The sequence below is a fragment of the Euphorbia lathyris genome, chromosome 2 (genome assembly GCF_963576675.1).
Source record: "Euphorbia lathyris chromosome 2, ddEupLath1.1, whole genome shotgun sequence".
Classification (NCBI taxonomy): Eukaryota; Viridiplantae; Streptophyta; class Magnoliopsida; order Malpighiales; family Euphorbiaceae; genus Euphorbia; species Euphorbia lathyris.
Window position 1 is genome coordinate 124,605,472 of NC_088911.1, and position 19,608 is coordinate 124,625,079.

The 19,608-nt window shown below is 34.3% G+C and overlaps 3 protein-coding genes across 6 annotated transcripts; all 3 read right to left on the reverse strand.

Moving 5' to 3' along the window:
* Positions 1-2,397: 2,397 nt before the first annotated feature.
* Positions 2,398-7,672, reverse strand: LOC136219807 (probable E3 ubiquitin-protein ligase LUL4). 4 transcript variants are annotated; one of them, XR_010684280.1, is made up of 5 exons: positions 6,938-7,672; positions 4,495-5,005; positions 3,669-3,783; positions 3,448-3,570; positions 2,399-2,667 (listed from the first exon to the last, which is right to left on the reverse strand). XR_010684280.1 is itself a non-coding variant. In XM_066007357.1 (4 exons), exons 1-3 carry the CDS (start codon positions 7,465-7,467, stop codon positions 3,670-3,672), a joined length of 1,155 nt encoding a protein of 384 aa, XP_065863429.1. In that variant the 5' UTR covers positions 7,468-7,672; the 3' UTR covers positions 2,400-2,667; positions 3,637-3,669. The 4 variants fall into 4 exon arrangements, 2 of the variants coding, with proteins under 2 accessions (XP_065863429.1, XP_065863430.1); XR_010684279.1 differs by having other exon boundaries at positions 2,398-2,683; positions 3,448-3,783; XM_066007357.1 differs by lacking the exon at positions 3,448-3,570 and having other exon boundaries at positions 2,400-2,667; positions 3,637-3,783.
* A 2,044-nt stretch (positions 7,673-9,716) lies between these two features.
* LOC136219809 (uncharacterized) lies at positions 9,717-10,483 on the reverse strand. Its single transcript, XM_066007360.1, has one exon. It carries the CDS (start codon positions 10,438-10,440, stop codon positions 9,967-9,969), a length of 474 nt encoding a protein of 157 aa, XP_065863432.1. The 5' UTR covers positions 10,441-10,483; the 3' UTR covers positions 9,717-9,966.
* Positions 10,484-11,530: 1,047 nt separating this feature from the next.
* Positions 11,531-17,516, reverse strand: LOC136219808 (uncharacterized). Its single transcript, XM_066007359.1, has 9 exons — positions 17,143-17,516; positions 16,495-16,556; positions 16,269-16,323; positions 15,942-16,040; positions 13,898-13,984; positions 13,587-13,703; positions 12,237-12,329; positions 12,093-12,123; positions 11,531-11,917 (listed from the first exon to the last, which is right to left on the reverse strand). Exons 1-9 carry the CDS (start codon positions 17,239-17,241, stop codon positions 11,739-11,741), a joined length of 822 nt encoding a protein of 273 aa, XP_065863431.1. The 5' UTR covers positions 17,242-17,516; the 3' UTR covers positions 11,531-11,738.
* Positions 17,517-19,608: the final 2,092 nt, after the last annotated feature.

A 19,608-nucleotide genomic window follows, 5' to 3' on the forward strand; every position in this document is an offset into this window, starting at 1 on the left:
TTTATTTGGATTATGCATAATATGTTTCTGTTAATTAGTTATAACGTTACTGAATAAAACTCTTAACTCTTAATACTCAATTAGGATAACTTTAATTTAATTTAATTTTGTTTAAAATGATCCTATAAGATGAAACCTTGTTTTGTACGTAAAATATAGAGAAATGTCTTTCTTTCTTTCTTAAAAGCCTAAAACCTTCATTACATTCTATTCTTCTACTCTTTCGCTTTAGAAGACTAAACTTTACCTGTTAAAGCTATTGAATTGAGACAAATCACCTAATTAGTCTAATTTGCTAATCTAATCATAAATTAAAAAGTGTATTAACATCTAAACTAAGATTATTTCAAGTTAGAAAAGAAAAAGAAAGAGAAAGTGATGAGCACATGATCGGTTTGAGTTTGATTTTACAAGAATTTTGTCTTATTTAGGTTTTCAGAGGAACCGTTCTGCCTACTTAATTCAGACTTTGCCATTTCTATAGAGAGCCTCACATGGAGAGTGGATGGATATTAATGGAGGTAAACAACAAAATGCACCTCTACCCCTTCATCTTTGACATAACTCAATCAAACTTTCTTAAATTGATATATTCGCTCTCTAAACTTTCTTACAATGATCTATCGATCTCTAAACTTACTTAAAGTGATACACATTCCAACTTGTTCAGTATCACTTATTGCTTTGTCACCTAGTTTTAAAGGGCTAAGTTCAAGAGCATGACTGTAAATGAGCCGAGCCACTCATGAATGGCTTGCCGTTCAACTCGATAAAAGCTCGATCGTGTTCGACTCGATTTATAAACGAGCTGAGCTTGAGCATGAAGAAACTCGGTTTGAAAGCTCACGAGCACTCGATTATAGGTGCATGAACAAGTTCGATTATAATGTTCATGAACATACTTGCGAATAAGCTTAGTTCAATTATTTTTTTAATAATAGTCTATATATAAAAGGAAAATGTAAAATAAAGCAGTTTTGTATAAATTTTAGTTTTGCAGGTTTTTCAAACTTCGTGGTTGTATTAAAGCAATTTCAAATGAACATAATTTTAGTTTTGCAGGTTTTTCAAACTACGTGGTTGTGTTATAATAGTCTATCTATAAAAGGAATATTCATCTCATTGGTTGGTGTAGGCCTAGAGAATGGGAGGTTAAATTAAACACGGATGGTTCGTGCCTTAAATCCGGTAAAATCTCGGCAGGAGAGGTTTTGAGGGATGATGGAGGTGCTTGGCTGTCTGGGTTTGTTCACAGCTTAGGCATGGGGTCTTCCTTTTCAGCTGAGCTTTGGGGGATATTTTCTGGCCTAAGGTTGGCAAAGAGTCTGGGGTTGAATAAACTGCGGGTTGAATCGGACAACCTTGAGGCCATCAAAATGATTTCCGACAATAATTCTATTTGTCTAAATAGCCGTAATTTAATTAAAGGCATCAGAAGGCTTTGCTCTTCCTTTGACGTCATCAGTTTCACCCATGTCTTCAGAGAGCAAAACAGGGTTGCGGATCGTTTGGCTGCTGATGGGCATGAGCGGATGTTGGGCGTCACTACCTTATCTTTTCCTCCCGATTTCTTATCTTCTCTTCTTTTGGAAGATGTTATGGGGGTTAGCTTCCCTAGACTAATCCCAGGTTAATTCTTCGGTTTTTGTTTGTTTTTTTTTCTTTCCTGTTTCTACAAAAAAAATGAGTTGTTCGCCAGTGAAATTCATGAACAAGCTTAACGAGCTACTTGCAAGCAAAGCTCGTGAACAAGCTCGCAAACAGCTCATAAATAAAATGTTGAGTTTGAGCTCGTCAATCTTTTAACGACTTAGCTCGACTTAGCTCAGCTCGGCTTGATTACAGTATCATATTGGAGATTTTCAAAATATAAGAGGAAAATTAATTAGTGTATAGAAGCACATGGAGTAAAAATGTATTAAGGGTAAGAAATATAGCATTATTAAAGAAAGAGAGTAGTAGATGATAAGGTATGTAGGGAAAGGGCATTTAGTGTAGATGGTATCATCACATGGTCCCCTATATTATTGTAGCTCAAGTTTCTTACTTGTCATTGGCAAAGTAATAATGGAAGGGTATATATAGATCCTCACAAGTTTTGACTACTTTGGAAAGTCTTTCATCTTTTTTTATTTTTTACCTTTCATATTTCGTTTTCTTCTCCCTTTTTATATACATAATATAATGCTCTTTACTTGCTACCAGCCAGACATTTTCAAACCATTATTCCACTCTACTTCCTCTCTTCAATCACACTATGTACTACTTTTTTGTATATTTCCTCCAACTTGCTCATCTTCCAAACTATACGGTATCATAAATTTAATACAATCTTACTTTTTAAACATGGTCTTGGTATCTTCTTGTATTTAGGAATTAGAATTTTTTCAACATACCATTTTGATTCACTTCTCAATATTTCTTTATGAATATTCTGCCACCATAACTAGGATAAATTGGGGGATCATGAGTGTAATTTACCCACCTAATGAACCCTTTTGAAAAAAAGGGTAAAATAACAAATTTACATTTGAAATTCCTCATGATATAGAAATTGTGATTTAATTTTCATCTACTTGAAGTATCTCTTGATATTGTTTCCTTTTCAAATCATCAGTATGAAAGGTTCCCATTGAAGATGGTGTCCACAACCATTTAATGGCACACCTACATTCATTAATAGCTGATCATCAAGTAAGTAAGATTATAGGAGAAGACAGCCAAAACTTAAAGATTAATTCAAAAGAGAGGCAAGATTTCTAAAACTACCCATAAAACAAAATTCAAGGCCAACATGCTCAACAAAGAAAAGTTGTTAAAAGAAATGCATTATGCATAATTGTGCAATTAAAGAGAAATAAATGACACTTCTTGCATCTTACACCAGCAAGGAATATGATGCAAAGGGTGTTTAGTGAGTAATAATGCATAACTTTTTGCACTGTTTCATCATCTATTCAAAGCTAATATCAAACAAAGTTACACATAAACTTTGAAGATTCTCAGTTTGTCCCCTTTAATGCTAACTTCTATAGCAAATATTCTCATTCAGCCTCTGCTTTTTGGTCCTTAGCCTAAAGGAAAAGGGTCTGATTCTAAAAGCTTGGTAGTTTCCTCCAATCCACTTTCTTTACTTCCAAGTTTCCATGCCCACTCTTTCTCACAGGAGAAAATGTCAGTTATAGACATGCATACTTGTACGTAACGTAAATCGGACACCGAAGTCAATGATTGACGGGTCAAGGTATGCAATTCACAGCAAAAAAAGAAAAAAAGATTGTGAGACTAAACCGCAAGCCAGCTCTGGAATGAGGTATCACATTCCATGCGAACTTAATGCAGGATTGCGTAATGCAGAAGAGAAGATAAACCACAAGCTACATGAGTTTAGAAGAACGTATTTCTTGAATGATCCAGATAATCAAAACAATGAAGGTTTCGTTTTACCTTGAAGAGAGAAGCTAATAAAGTTGCTAAAGGCTTGATGCATTTGTTTATCTAGAAAATCCTGTACTTGGAAGAATAGATCTACATACTTGTATTTGTACAAAGCCACAAGAAACTTGAAAACTGATAAAGGAACAAAAATATACAAAACAGAGATTCAGTTAAAGAAAAATTGTTAAACAACTTTACCACAAATTCAAACTGTTGGAAGGAATGAACACCTTATTGATCAACATTATTTATTTTGATCTCTATAAGTTCTTCAATTGGATGACGGCATATAGGACACTTGTTTGATTGAAGCCTCAATTCTTTTGCGCAGTCGCTACACATACACTGTGAAGATGCAGCATGTCAGGTTTGAGAACAAAGCAAGACGAGTTCGCAGCACAAAAAGAGTTTGAAGTTGAGAGAAAACTATGGATTCGTAATTTTAACATGCAACATAGCTAATTTAAATAAAGAAGTAAATTAAATTTATTCACTCATGATAAACCTATTAGATGCAAAATCAACAAGCAACATAAAAATATACAAAATCTTCTAGTCTATATCTTAGTTCTTTGTAAAATTCTCCCACTCAAATAAAAACTTAGCAATCTAGTTTGCATCAGGGTGCAAAACTGTATCAGAGACATCCACTGAATTCAATTTTAACAGTAAGAGAAATTAGACACGCATTCTTGGAGTTCAAACCATTTATCCCGGTAATGAAATTCAAGCTTCAGAGATTTAACCTAATGGCATAAACTTCTAAAAGTTTACCATATCAGTATGGCCCCCCAAACGTTCAAAAACGGCCTTTCTGCCACCTTAACTTGCTTGAAATTTCAACTGTTTCACCACCTCAACTTGCTTAAAGAGTGGAAGTAAGGGGTCAGGCATGTCACTCTAAGAAAGTTGAGCGAAAAGGTCGTTTTGAAACTTTAGGGGGTCATTAAGAGTTTGAGTGTAAGTTAGAGGTGTTCGATACGTATTAAGCCCTATCCATTCATTCGTGCAATATCATATCTCTTTATATAGTGATATAATTAAGTGGACTCTCACCATATGCCGGCAAGGTAAAACTGCAGTATCTTTGGGTTCAGTCATGCAAATCACACATTCCTTCCCAGGGTCACAGTCATCAAAGCCTTCAGCTGCTGAGCTTCCTATTCCATACAGCTCCCGCAGTTCATATCGAACTCCATCAATCCATAAAATTTGCTTCACTACTCGCACTTGGAAAAGGTCTTTATCTTTCTTCTCAAGAACAGCTTGTGTAATCTGCATGTGGTTGGATGTGTTTGGCACAGAATCATCAACATCTTCATCAGTTGAATGAACCGACGAACATGTTTCAGCAACGATTACAAGCGGAAAAACATCTTCCCCTGATGATGGTTTTGATAGATCATCCAACTCAAAGAAACCCAAGTCGATGCCTGTTCCAGAAGGCTGGCGAAATTTCTGGCCAGGTCCTTTCTGGAAAGGAATTCTCAAAGGCAAATGAGCTTCAGGAAATTGGGGAACAAACCTGCATTGTGTCTCTTCCTTGGCAAAGTAGAAAATTGTAATGCTGTTTTTTAGGGCAAAAAATAAAAGAATCAATTTAGGGAAAGGAACAAAAAGATGGCTGAAAAATGTACACAGACATTCCAACTTTGTGTCAATTACCAGGGTATTCTTTTGTTAGTTATGATATCCTCAAATTATAACAGGCCAAAAATGGAAAAATAAACATCAACTGAACTTCATATATAGGATATTGGATTTTCTGCATAGGCAAGTCTTACAGTAAAAGTATGACCAATCAAGCATATCAAATTTAACAGCTCTAACTTAGGCCAACTTGAGAGAAAAGGTTTGTTGGCCAGATTTTAAGTAAGAACGTTTGAGCTTGCTTCTTTAGAAACAGATATTTCTCATTGAATTTGAAATACAGGATCAAGAGCAGAACAATTTGCATAACACATGTTTATGATCATACAGTTATTAATAACATGCATAACAACTCTTCAATAAATAGTTCAGGGAAATTAAAGGACAGGAAAAAATAATAAAATTTGCATTTCTCATTTATCGATTCTATAAATATGAAATGCCTTCTATACTAAAAGTCTTTAACTGTACCCATACTTAAGTACTTGGTGCGGACACTTGGTTAAGGAGATAAGATATGTTACCATATCTCTACCAAACACAAAAATGATCACATTAACAGCGTCCTAGCTATTTCCCAATATGAGTAAACAAAATTGCTTGTAAAAATGCATTTATAAACAAGCAGACAGACTTTAAAGAAAGAGATATCTGCTATATTCCATCTAATTCATAGGCTAAAATCAGAGTCAACTTTTGCTTAGCCTATTATGCTGGCATCATACAAAACTAAAGCATTAACAAGCTAATTTCTCACGTCAGAAATTTTTGATCCATCTGTAAACCATCAACTTATGCAGATGTTAGTTATATTCCCAGCATAATAGCACCAAAGGGCCAATCTGAAACTGTTGCTACCAAACCTCAACCGGAATCAAGATATTGAGCGCCTCAGAAGTCATACAAGATCCCTTATTGATGAATGTCTAACTATTCTACCTTTTGAGTGTTTTACATCAGTAACTTGCTAAAGGACTTGACCTAAGCATAGAGGTTTTACAACTTGGGATGCAGTAAGCAACCATCTTCATTTTGAAGACAAGTTTAACTTGATTGCACTATTCTAGCCACTAATCACCTTTCAGCTTTCAACTGAGTGCTAGATAATTTCTGGAAATTAATAATCAATAATTGTTTGCAGAAAATATGAAATTGCAGTTCATGGTATATCCACTCGGTACTATCTCAGTAATCACATTTCAGCTTTCAACTTACTGCTCGAGGTTAACAGCCTGATTTCTGGAATATAAGAAACAACAATTACTGCCCCGCATCCAATAAACAACTGCAGTTGTCAATCTCAACGGCAGACACCAGACAAATAACAAGAAACCTACAAGGCTCTGATTAACGTGGCAGTAAATAATTCTATAAACCCTTTTGTCTTTGCTTGTAGATTCCTCCCTTTTCTTTTTGCTTGGCACTCATCATTATGCTCATTTCGCCCTCGAGCACCACCTAGAAAGCCATTAGAGGCTAAATTTATACCTCACTGCAACTATCATCTATAGCCTAAAACAAAAAATCTGGTTTTTGGGAAAATTATTGTCATTCAATATAATCTCTCAATGATAAATCCAACTACGCTTCCACTTTTGCTATCAGAATTTGCGAAATGTCAACTCAGAACAATCTAATTAGTTATTGACTTATTCAACTACTAGATGCAAGATCCTTAGTTTCATATAGTTGCCAAGAAAATATAGCAAGAAAACAATAATTTACACCACAAATCATCTAACAATGGCATTAATGCGTAAACATAAAATCTGCAAAAAAACACAAACCAACTAATAATAATTGGCCAGCTCTATATCATGAGACGGGATACAGTAAAATCATTACTTACCTCCCATCAAACTGAGCATCAAAAACGAAAGAAACCAAGTAAGTATCGGGGTTCTGCTCATCAATTTCAACCCTTAAGGTATCCTTATGCACATTCACGTCATTTCTGACTTTCTTTGCATTGTGATGTTCGGTGTAAGGAGCCGGCTCAACAGGGCCCATATTAGGCCTAATTGCGGGCCATCCATTAGCCTGATTAGCGTAATAATAAGGTTGATAATTGAATCTATTAGCATAATTACACGAATGGTAGGGATGAGAATTGTAATAGGAATGAATTGGGGGCGGAGGAGGATGTGCAGGATAAGGAGTTTGGGATGGAGGGTAAGACGAGGGTTGGGGAGCAGCAGTTGAAGCTGCAGCGAAGTAATTCTGGTTCTGATGCGGCGGCGGCGGCGGTAGTGGAGGAGGAGGGGGAAGGGAAATTGGATCCGTAGAGTAATAGTAAGGTGGAGGCGGAGGAGGTGGCGGACGGTGATGGTAATAAGGGTTGTTGTTTCTTCTTCGGTTACTGCTGAATGAAATTCCCATTTGTAGTGCGATTACAGAAGAAAGGTAGAGTTGAATTTAGAAAGGATCGAAGAAGACGATGGAAATTTTTGCTTAAAAGGTGTCGTTGAAGGAGGGGTTTTGATTTGAGTGTTGTTGAAGAAATCTGAAGAGCTCCTCCTTCTTGACTTTCCTTTCTTGCTTATTGCTGCTGTTTTGTCAATTTTTATCTATTTTGTTTTCTATGGAGCTTAATTTTCCCACCAAAAATTAAAATTTCTCCATAAAATTATTAGTGCTTAAATAAAAAATAGTATTTAGGGATTATAACGGATACCAGTTTTGTAAATATTTATTTTCTAATGATATTATCGAAATCCTATATAAAAGGATTTTGGATTGAAATATAATTTAAAATATTATTACATTTATGCTAAAAAATATATATTATTACATCTAAAAAATGTTAATAATAAAATTCGATCTCACCACCAAATATATAAATCAGTTCATTTTTATTGATTATATTCATTTACGTGTTTGTATGTATATATTGCTTAATATTATCAAAATTAAACTATTAAATACTATTTAATTTACTTTAAATATAATTATTTAACCAATTTAGTAGATATCTAAAAATTAAATGAGACAGAAATTATTCATAATATGTATAAATTGGGGGTAATAAGACAAAAGGGGTAATTCAAATACTAAAAAAGTAAGAATCTCTAATAATAAAAATATTTGTAAACAAATCTCTAATAATAATGATAATCCTATCAAATTTAGGAAATTTATTTGCATACTTTCTTGAATTAAATATGTAACATAAACTAATTCATCAATCTGAATTTTCAAAGAAGATTGAAAAGTATTTATTTATATAATTTTAAAAAAAATGTTTTTAAATCATCTGACTTTCTTGGATTTCTGAATCCGAATAGATTGAATCCAACTATAAACACATTCGAGGAATTAGTATTTTATTTAATAATATGTATTTTATTTTTAAGATTTAAATACAAAATTCACTAATATATATACTTGAACTTAATTATCAGTTAGCATAGAATCAAAACCCTAATTTTTTATGCTTTGAGAAAAATCAAAACCCTAATGACTTCTATACACCCCCTATCTATCTTTCCAACCTCGTTGCCGCGGGCGGAGTCTCTCAACAAGAAGAGGATGTTTCAAGAAGGGTTTTAGTCCATTTTATTAGTAGAAATTTGTTTAAACTGAACATCATCTCATTCAAATTGTCACAGCTGTGGCAAAAAGCTCTTATTATCGAATTAGCGAGGTTAAGTAATATTAGGTATACTAAGCTACTATAATTTATTATCAATGCAATTTTAGAAATTTAGGGAAAATTTTAAATTGATTGAGCTTCATCATGAATTCTATTTGGTTAAGTTTGATGACGATTCTAATAAAGATAGAGTGATGGTGAACGGTCCTTCATTAATAAACAACTTCTATCATATAGTAAAGACATTGACTCCGAGTTTTGTTCCATCAAATACCATAGTAAATTCTACTATGGCTTGGATTTGTGTTCATGAATTGTCATTATTGTATTACAATGAGGATGTATTATTAGGCATAACAAGTTCCATTGGGAAGCTTATCAAAGTTGCTAGATTTGTTCATGTGTATGTATTGAAATTGACTTGTTAGAACCGTTGGTGTTTGAATTGTATTTGAATGGGGAAGTTCAAATTATTGAGCATGAACAACTTCGTCAGTATGTAGAAAAGAACAGTTGATTCTAACCTCATTCAAGAATTGTCACAGCTTTAGCAAAAAGCTCTCATTTTCAAATTATCCGGGTTAAGTAATATTGGGTATACTACGCTATGATAACTCAGTATCAATGCAACTTTAGAAACTTAAGGGAAATTTCGAATCGATTGAGCTTCATCATAAATTCTATGTGGTTAAATTTGATGATGATTCTGATAGGAATATGATGATCATGGACGGTCCTTGTTTAATAAACAACTTTTATCTTACAGTAAAAATACGGGTCTGAGTTTTATTCCATCAAATCAAATGCCATAATAGATTCTACAATGGCTTGGATTTATCTTCATGAATTGCCATGATTGGATTTGTGTGTAATTTTCTTTTTTTCATTTGATGTTGCATGACATAAAAAAAATTGCTTTCAAACTAGAAATAATACCATATCAAATGCAAATAAAATTAACCACACAAAGTGTTTGATAGCTGTAATTAATTGTTGTGTTTGCAATCATGATTGATAAAAAAAACACTCTATCAAATTGAAATATTAGTGATTTAACATCTTAAATTGAAAAGATAATAATCCTCAAGATCTTAATTTTACACATATACAAGTTACTATATGATTAGTTACAATAACATTAATCTTCAAATACACACAATCATCATAATTCAAAAAAAAAACTATCTAATAAGTAAATAAACAAATTCCAATTCCGATACTTAATCGCCCAAAAAAATCCCGAGTATTTGATTCTGGTTCCGTCACTGATAACGAGCTCACAAAACTCAGCAAAAATCGGGCCTAGGTTTCTTCCGAACAGATATACAACCTCTCTGATGATCCCTAAAAATTCTGATCTCAGAAAAATTCCTGAGATCTTCAAGACTGATATATTGCTGCTTGACCATCCTGGAAAAATCGCCTCCAGTGTCATGAATCCAAATATAAGGATGACAAGTTTCATCATAATAATACAGAAGATTCTTGTTTCCATTCCCAATTTTACCAGGCATATGTGCCTTGTAAATGCTTTTGCATTTTAATCTCTTAGAACATCCTGGCTTCAATGTATGGACTTTTTTCAGGATTGATCCTACTCTTACTTGAAGCTCAATTGCCCTGTCACTCTGGTTCCAGATCCTGCTGCCGAATCCTGAAGTCTGCGTGTGATCGCGACAGGCATCGAAGCATCCTCCAACCTGAAAAATTCTGAATCCTGCCATTTTTTCTTTCAAGGATTTTGAAGATTCTCCATCCATATATATGCTTTCTGCCTTACAAGTTATAGTTTAAATAAGACAAAGACCATAAGATATATGAGGTTCCTGATGGGTTTGAATGGCTATGATGATTAGATTGTGGGTCCTTTTGTAGGTTTGGATGTACCTGATCTGATCATAGGATGCTGAATGAATGGAATGGAAGTGTATTTTAGAAGGTTAGCCATTTGAGTGATGAGATGGGTAGGACCCAAAAACACCCTAAAATCAACACAAGGAGACAGTGGAAAAGATGAAATAAGGTATTATAATGGTGTATTTCGTCTCTTTATCTGTTTGATTTGAGAAAGTTTTAAAATGGAAAGAGAAATTCAACTTTATGATAATGAGATTGATTTCATATGATTTGTTTTGCTTCAGCTTTCATGATTGTTTTTACTTTTTGATTCCCTCTTGTTCAAGTCTTCAACAAACCCAACTTTTAAAAAAAAATATATGTAGAAACAAGCATTGCCTGTAACTGTGGACCATGTCTTCCGCATATTAGGTTCATATTGGAAATTTGGGATGAAAAACTTGTTTCGGTTCATATTTGCTGTTTGTTACAGTAAATAATTGGTATAAATTAGCTGATTTTTTTTTCCCAAATAACTATAAGAATCAACCATAATCATATGCTCTTACCACTTGGAATGAAAAAATAAAAAATAACTACAAAAATTAAAACCAAACTGCACTAAGTGAAAATAATATTTAGTTAGGATCGAAAAACAGTTACTCATAACTGTTTTCGACAAAAAAATCACTATTTTTGAAACTTTTTTTCTTATAACAAATCACTTGAATGATATCAAAACCAAAAATTTCAATTGTTAAAATTGATTAGAGTTAAAGGACTTTTATATCAGAGGGACCATAAAAAAAAAATAATGCCCAATAAGTTATGAATGTATTTTACCCAATTTTCAGCCCACCAAAACAGTTGGATGATAATGTTATAATTTTGGCTTCCACTCCATCCAATGTAAGTTACTATTCACCAACAGTCATATATTTGATTTCTGATATCTAACAACTCCACTATTCCAACAAAGAACCATAATTTTTAACCTCTTGAAAGAACAAACAATTCAATTATAATTATTAAATTTCATTCCAAGTGAAGTGACATTGTAACAAATCCACACTGTGTAAGTGTAACTACATCTCGTAAACCATTTGACTGTACAGATCACAGAATCGCAGATGATAAGGCCATATGCTGACATCGTAAATAAAAAAGCACAGTCCTTTCAAATGATGGTGAGGAAAGAATTTACATTACAAAAATTTCATTTTCATTTTTCATGCCCGTCTTGTGGTGTATCTATCTTTATTATCAACGGCTGGTTCCGGTCAACAGGACAATCCGACACTATAGGCAATTGAGGTGAATCTTGATCCATGTCCTCATTCTCCGCTAAAGCTTTGTCCAGTGCAGATTTCGCGACTTTCGTAATACAAAATATTAGAATCACTGTACACAAAGCCGAAGATGAATGTGAGCATTACAGCCAAGAAAAGAGAAAAGGAATGCACGACACACAGTTCTTCCTCCCCCCTTTACTCCCCGTTCGAGCTATATACATACAGACTTACAGCAATTGAAAGAGGAAAAAAAGAACAAATGCTACCGGTGTATTATAACTTACCAGATACAATAAAGCCCAATACTATACAAACCTGCACCCAAAAAATCAAAACACATCAGAAACAGGCAAAATGGCAACGGAACTTGTGCAATAGAGGCATACATGAGAAACCTTAGACATAAAAGAGTATCATCAGACTCTTACCCAACGAGAAGTTGAGAACTCATTCCATCCATGAGTCACGTCAGAAAGATCCTTCAGGGTTGTCCCGAGATATACTAATGCTAGAGTTATTGGCTGTAAGAAGATGGAATGTCGGATATATTGAAATAAATCCAAAAAGCACATCAGATTCATTATAGCAACATAGTATCTCAAGGTGCACATAATCAACGACCTTTGTTTAGCTACAGAATCCGCCAAATAACAAGTATCAAGCAATTTAGTTGTTTAGTCTGTAATATACTAACATGTCACACAACCAAAGCTTGTAAAATAGCAATAGCCATAACAGGACTTCATCAAATCTCTTGAAGTTCAAAGAAAAAACAAATTCGAGTACCATTCACTCTCTCTCCATATATATATAGTTTCGAAGACGGCATATCCAATTATCTAGGAAACCTAGCAGCTATAACCTTTGTTTCCAACACGCAATTCCTGTACTTGAGGCCCATCCAATTTTCTTTTCTTAAGGATCAAGCTACTAGTACAGTATTTTCTCAAGCGAAACCACAAAGGCTTATAATTTATTATTTGATCTGGAAATTTAATTCCTTAATTTAATAAACAATTTATGATTTGATCATTCCAATACTATGCTCAAATTAAGCTTGACCTTTTGCTTCAGGATACAACAAGAAAAACAACCTCATCAAATGGATAGTAAATGTAAGTTTCATATATATCTTTTCGTTATTTTGATTTTGCAAGCAATTTTTTCTCACACGGCAACAACTTAATGGAACAACACAATACTGTTTGGTAAAATCATTTGTTGGTAGTCTAAAATGGAGGAGTTGGTGAAAGAGATTGAACTGGTGTTGTTGGTTTTTTTTCAGATCTCATTTATGTGATTGTTTTGCTCATTGAAATAAAAAAAAAAGGCAATTAATTTGAAAGATAACCATGAGTTCACTACAACTCAAAGTTCAAGTTCAGAGTCCCCACAAGTTCAAATTGAAAGTTTAATCTCTTGTAATGAGATCAAACTATCATATCATAACCATTTCTTGAGTTCATATGGATTGAAAAACTTCATCAATAAAAAAAAAAAAATAAAATAAGGGCGGCCCGGTCGCATTACGCGTCCCCGCTGAGCGAGGGTCCGGGGAGGGGTCCCACCACAAGGGTGTATTGGGGGCAAGCCTTCCCTTGCCAATTTAATTGGCAAGAGGCCGCTCCTAAGACTCGAACCCGTGACCTCTGGTCACACGGCAACAACGTTTTACAAATAAAAAACACCTAGCAACTTAATAACTACAAATCTTGTACACGATACAGGAAAATCAATCTGGACATATAACAACAAAGGATGAAGAGCAAAGAACGTACCATCATTCCTAACCAGGAAGCCAGCATATATTGCCCTACTGAAACAGGAGTGACGGACAGCAGGTAATTCATCATGTTAAAAGGAAGCAAGGGAACAAGTCGAAGCAGAAGAACAATCTACAAATAAAATAAGGAAATTCAGAAATTTTGCCAAACAAAGATATATACAAGGAATAATAGTCCTTGAACTTCTCATCTGATGTGACTGAATATAAGTAACATGTTAGGAAAAGGAAATATATAAAGAATAGTTGAACAAGTCAGTGACCTTTCTATAAAGTTTTGACAGATAATATGTGAGATCTACAAACCTTAAAACCAGATTTCTGGATCGCAATCGCCACTGACCTAAATTGTGGATAATCCTTCAACTTGGAAACAACAAAAGGTCTGCCAATCTGTATACAGATGAATAGGATCAGACCAAAAGATTCATGCACGCAATATCAGCACCAAAAAACTCCACATTTGGAGAAGGTGAGATAGCACACCAATATAGATAAAAGTTCAGCGTACAACATAGTTATTAAAGGCGCATGGCGCACTAAGGCGCAAAGGGTCCTGGAGCCTTGGCGCATGGCGCACGGCGATGGCGCGCGCCATAGCGAGACAAGGCGCACCGACAAAAATAAAAATTATAAAACTAACATAAAAATGCAATGAATACTAAATCATGAAAATATCTTAAGCATAAATAAATTTAAAATGCAAAATAAACCCCATATTAGCAAACTTTAAAGTTGAATACTAATTCCTAAGTTCTACTCCTAATCAAAACTCTCCAAATCCATCACTCCTCATCATCACTATCACACTCCTCATCTAAAGCGTCATCATCAAACTGATCCTCTTCATCCTCATCAACAAACTCAGTTTCTTCTTCCTCCTCATCTCGAACAACTACATGGGCTTTTCCTCGATCCTTGGAAGATGATACTTTAGCCTTTTTTCCTACTCTTCTAGTGTTATATGCAATCTCTTCAACTCCAGCAGCCTTACCAACTAAACCCCATGTTAGAGTTTCATCTTCAACTCTTCATGACTCTGTCTCTTCGTCTTCTAATTAGTTTAAAACGTATAATCTCTCTCCTCTTTAATACTTTTTGTTAATAGAACATGTGCTTCATCCCAGATATATAAAAAAACTGCCCATAACTGCCTCTAACTGCCAAGGCGCGCCTTGGTGCGCCTTTGGCAATTGCATTTGGCGCAAAATGGCGCACCAGGCGCGCGCCATGGCGATTGCGCCTCGCCATGGGGCTGCCATGGCGCTAAGGCCTGCGCCTGGTGCGCCATGCGCCATAGGCGCGCCTCAGGCGCGCCTTTAATAACTATGGCGTACAAGGATGTAAATTTTGACTTTTGACAAAATGTAGAGAACACCATAAAGATAAAATAAAATTAGATAAGAAGATGCATCCTTTCTTTTTCTCATGATACAGATCATAGTTATTAAAGGCGCGCCTGAGGCGCGCCTATGGCGCATGGCGCACCAGGCGCAGGCCTTAGCGCCATGGCAGCCCCATGGCGAGGCGCAATCGCCATGGCGCGCGCCTGGTGCGCCATTTTGCGCCAAATGCAATTGCCAAAGGCGCACCAAGGCGCGCCTTGGCAGTTAGAGGCAGTTATGGGCAGTTTTTTTATATATCTGGGATGAAGCACATGTTCTATTAACAAAAAGTATTAAAGAGGAGAGAGATTATACGTTTTAAACTAATTAGAAGACGAAGAGACAGAGTCATGAAGAGTTGAAGATGAAACTCTAACATGGGGTTTAGTTGGTAAGGCTGCTGGAGTTGAAGAGATTGCATATAACACTAGAAGAGTAGGAAAAAAGGCTAAAGTATCATCTTCCAAGGATCGAGGAAAAGCCCATGTAGTTGTTCGAGATGAGGAGGAAGAAGAAACTGAGTTTGTTGATGAGGATGAAGAGGATCAGTTTGATGATGACGCTTTAGATGAGGAGTGTGATAGTGATGATGAGGAGTGATGGATTTGGAGAGTTTTGATTAGGAGTAGAACTTAGGAATTAGTATTCAACTTTAAAGTTTGCTAATATGGGGTTTATTTTGCATTTTAAATTTATTTATGCTTAAGATATTTTCATGATTTAGTATTCATTGCATTTTTATGTTAGTTTTATAGTTTTATAATTTTTATTTTTGTCGGTGCGCCTTGTCTCGCTATGGCGCGCGCCATCGCCGTGCGCCATGCGCCAAGGCTCCAGGACCCTTTGCGCCTTAGTGCGCCATGCGCCTTTAATAACTATGATACAGATTAACATTAACTAATACAACTTTTGCAATATAGAGTTCATATAGAACCTTTAAGAAGTTTAGAAAGGCGTATACATACTGTTCTGCCTAGAAGAAAAGCAGCCGTAGCACCAATAGTGGCACCAATTGAATCAGCAATGAATCCCACAGGTAACCCAAAGAGATACCCACCACCAAGCTGAAAGATGGCAAACAATACTACCAAGTTAGTGCAAAACTTGCCACTGCTTGTTCTTTGTTTTTTTCTTTTTATTCCTTTTGTTGAAAAAGCATCGTAGTATTCCCAAAAAGATATACAAATGCCATAAATTGTTTCAAACTGAAGAGAATATACAGATAATAGAAGATATGACTCAAGATTCAAGAATGGAGACCCTGGAATTAATAGAAGGTTATCGAAGCTTACAGTAAGCACCGATGCCGGAACAGCCAAGACTGTTAGAGGAATGTATGCAATAGCTCTGCCAATCAAAACAATAGTAATATATATGAGCTAAGAAGTTTCTAAAACATATAACAGTACAAACAATCTTATGCATGTCAAAACTACAATGATAACCCGATATCATAAAAAGTGAATTTGTGAAGTATGACAATGAGGCAAGGATTGTTGGAAGATAAAAATGACTTACAATACAATGGGACCCCAAGGCCCAAGATCTTTGTGAACCCATTCTAGGAAGTCCTTCAATAACTGCAGAAAACTGCTTATGGTCAACAAACAAATGCAACGGTAATCATAAACAATAAGGATAGTGACATTGTCTTTACTAATGTGATATAAGAAACAGAATCAGCTCCTGCAAAAAGCCAAGGCAATATGCTATGAAGATAATGAGAACAGGTGAAATTACATCAAAGCTTCGTATAATAAGCAAGAATTAGCCATACCCAATTTCAGCAGATTTAAACCTATAAATACTCGTTAAAAAATAAAATCAATATATGAAGAAACACTGCAAAGCACTCATAATTCCAATTGAGTTTAATTTTGATCAATTGTATCGATTTATATGCATTTGGATATGGTCACATTACACATTGAAAAAATAAACGAATCCCTTATAAGAGCAAATTTCATTTCCACGAAATAGATAATAAACAATCATACTAACCTACCGTAGATGAACCAGAAAAACCTAACAAACCAATGCTAAAACCCGGATCAAACAAATTCATAAAAAAAAAACAACGAACCAAACAAAAAATCCCCAAATCTAACTCCAAAATTGAAAAAAGAAAAAAAAAATCTAAAAGAGAGGCGTATGATGAATGGTGACCTGTTCTACGGGCAGGGTGAAAAAAGCGACAATAACAGCGAAGAGGAGAAGGAGAAAAAGAGTGATCCTGAGAGCAGAGCCCCACGTGACAGCGGCCATGGAGGAAGAAAGCCTTCGGCGCCAAGGCCTGCACTCTTGGTCGTTGTTTTCGTACTCCGGTACTGCTTGCTTCAACAACAAGCGCGGCCTTAATCCTCCAAGATATGCCAGATTTTTGGCTCTGTAACGCAAAAAATCTTGCAATTCCCCTTCTCCAGGGAAAATGTAGATTGGATAAACTTGCGATTTCTATATTAAACCATCAAATAATGGCCGAAGGAGCTAAATTGCTCCTCAAGACATTTCCAAAAGTCAATGTAACCCCTACGTTTCTTTTTCTTTCATAGTCACTCCTCCATTTTCACAACTATTTATTTAAATTTAACCAAATGGTCCAAATCATTAGTTTGGGATGTCAAAATGACGGTGATATGTGGTAATTTAAGATAATTGTGTACACGATAAATTTATATAGATTAATCTATATATATATAATATAAACAGTAACGATGGAGTTAAGGTGTCATTTCCTATTATTTACTGATAAAAAATAAAAAATAATATATTAATTTTAATTATATTATATTTATCTATAAAAAGATTATTTTATCTATACTATATCTAATGGGGCGTTTGGTATTCTATTGGGACAGGGATAGGAATAAAGGTTGAGATACGGATAAAGATAAATGGTTGGGATAGGGATACAAATATGATAGCCGAGAATTATTATTCAATGTTTGGTACGTGCGATAGGGATAAAATAATATATTTTACTATTTTAACCCTATTTAAACTACATAACATTAATTTGAGGGATAAGATGGACTTTTCCATCCTATTAAAATCGTTGGAGCTTATCCCACCTCCTTATACCACCCCCTCCTGGGTATAGGATTTGAGGGATAAGAAGCTTATCCCTCATCCGTCTCACTCTTCTATCTTCCAAACAAACACGGGATAACTTATCTCGTGTTTTTTATCCCTATCCCACCTCCTATATCCCTTCTAACAAACACCCCATAAGAGTTCTACAAAATTTAAATTAATCACTAAAATCCCTCTAAGGGGGTGTTTGTTTTAACTTTTCGGATGAGCGTTTAGCGTTTCACTCCAAACCGTAGGAAATATAGCGTTTAGTTAGGTTTATATAACCGCAGCGTTTAGCATTTTCTCTGGAAACTGCAGCGTTTTGGAGCGTTTCACGAAAAGCTCCTATTTGGAGCTTTTCATAAACAGATGTTTGTAGTTAGTTGTTATTGATAGAATTATCCTTCTTATTTCCACAAAATATATTTATTCTTTAACATTATTTATATTTCTACAGCATAATTACCGGAAGAATAAAGTTTTGTTGCGTTCAATAAATTTTTTATTTTTATATAGATTATTTTTATTAATTTGTGTAATACATTTTTTATTTTATAATAGGATAAAGTGCAAAAATACCCCCAACATTTATAGTTAGGAGCAATTTTACCTTTAACGTCTAAAATGGTGCAATTATATCCCTAATTTTGGCAGCCAAAAGCAAATTTATCCATAACATTAACAAGTTGGTCAATTTGAAAAATAATTTATCAAACTGTCTTTTTGGCCATGAATATTGTCATCTACACTTCACATGTGCACCATTTTATCATCGTTAGTAACAGATCACAAACATATGATTAGATGTGATTTTTTTTAAGAAAAAAAAAATATTGTCTTTTGTACGAGTTGGACAAAAAAATTTCAAATATTTTATCAAATTTCAAATATTTTATCAAATTTCAAATATTTTATCAAATTTATAAATATTAATTTTTAATTTTATTATTAAATCATAAAAAAAAATATAAAATCTCTTTTTTAGAACTACTGGTATTTGCAATTAGTGTAGAATAAGAAATAAAATATCTATATTTTCTAGTAATATATGAAATCGATCCAACTTACCAATGTTAGGAGTAAAATTGCACCATTTTAGACATTAAGAGTAAAATTATTCCTAGTTGTAAACGTTATAGGCTTTTTTTCATATTTTTCCTTTTATAATTTCATTGTTGATTAATTTAAAACATGTCCATTTTAGATATTTTAAATCCGAACAGCAACAGTTCAATATAATTTTACCAAACACTAATAATTAAACAGCTAATAACAAACAGCTAACCGCAACAGCTAACAGCAACCGCAACAACTATTAGCTAACAGCTGAACCAAACAGACCCTAATTCTCTGCATATCTATATATAATATAAAACAGTAACGATGGAGTTGAGCTGATGCGTCACTTCCTCATTTTTTTACTGATAAAAAATATTATATAATATATAATATATTTATTTTAATTATATCATTATATTTATCCACAAAAAGTTTATTTTATACGTATTATATGTAAGAGTTCTACTAAATTTAAATCAATCCCTAAAATCTCTCTAA

Coding starts and splice junctions, on each gene's coding strand:
- LOC136219807 (XM_066007357.1), bottom strand. CDS start 7,467: ATGGGAATTTCATTCAGCAGTAACCGAAGAAGAAACAACAACCCTTAT. Junction 5,006..6,937: donor GATGCTCAGTTTGATGGGAG/GTAAGTAATGAT, acceptor CCTAAAAAACAG/CATTACAATTTTCTACTTTG. Junction 3,784..4,494: donor TTTTACCTTGCCGGCATATG/GTGAGAGTCCAC, acceptor GCATCTTCACAG/TGTATGTGTAGCGACTGCGC.
- LOC136219809 (XM_066007360.1), bottom strand. CDS start 10,440: ATGGATGGAGAATCTTCAAAATCCTTGAAAGAAAAAATGGCAGGATTC.
- LOC136219808 (XM_066007359.1), bottom strand. CDS start 17,241: ATGGCCGCTGTCACGTGGGGCTCTGCTCTCAGGATCACTCTTTTTCTC. Junction 16,557..17,142: donor TCACCCTGCCCGTAGAACAG/GTCACCATTCAT, acceptor AGTTTTCTGCAG/TTATTGAAGGACTTCCTAGA. Junction 12,330..13,586: donor CTTCCTGGTTAGGAATGATG/GTACGTTCTTTG, acceptor ATCTTCTTACAG/CCAATAACTCTAGCATTAGT.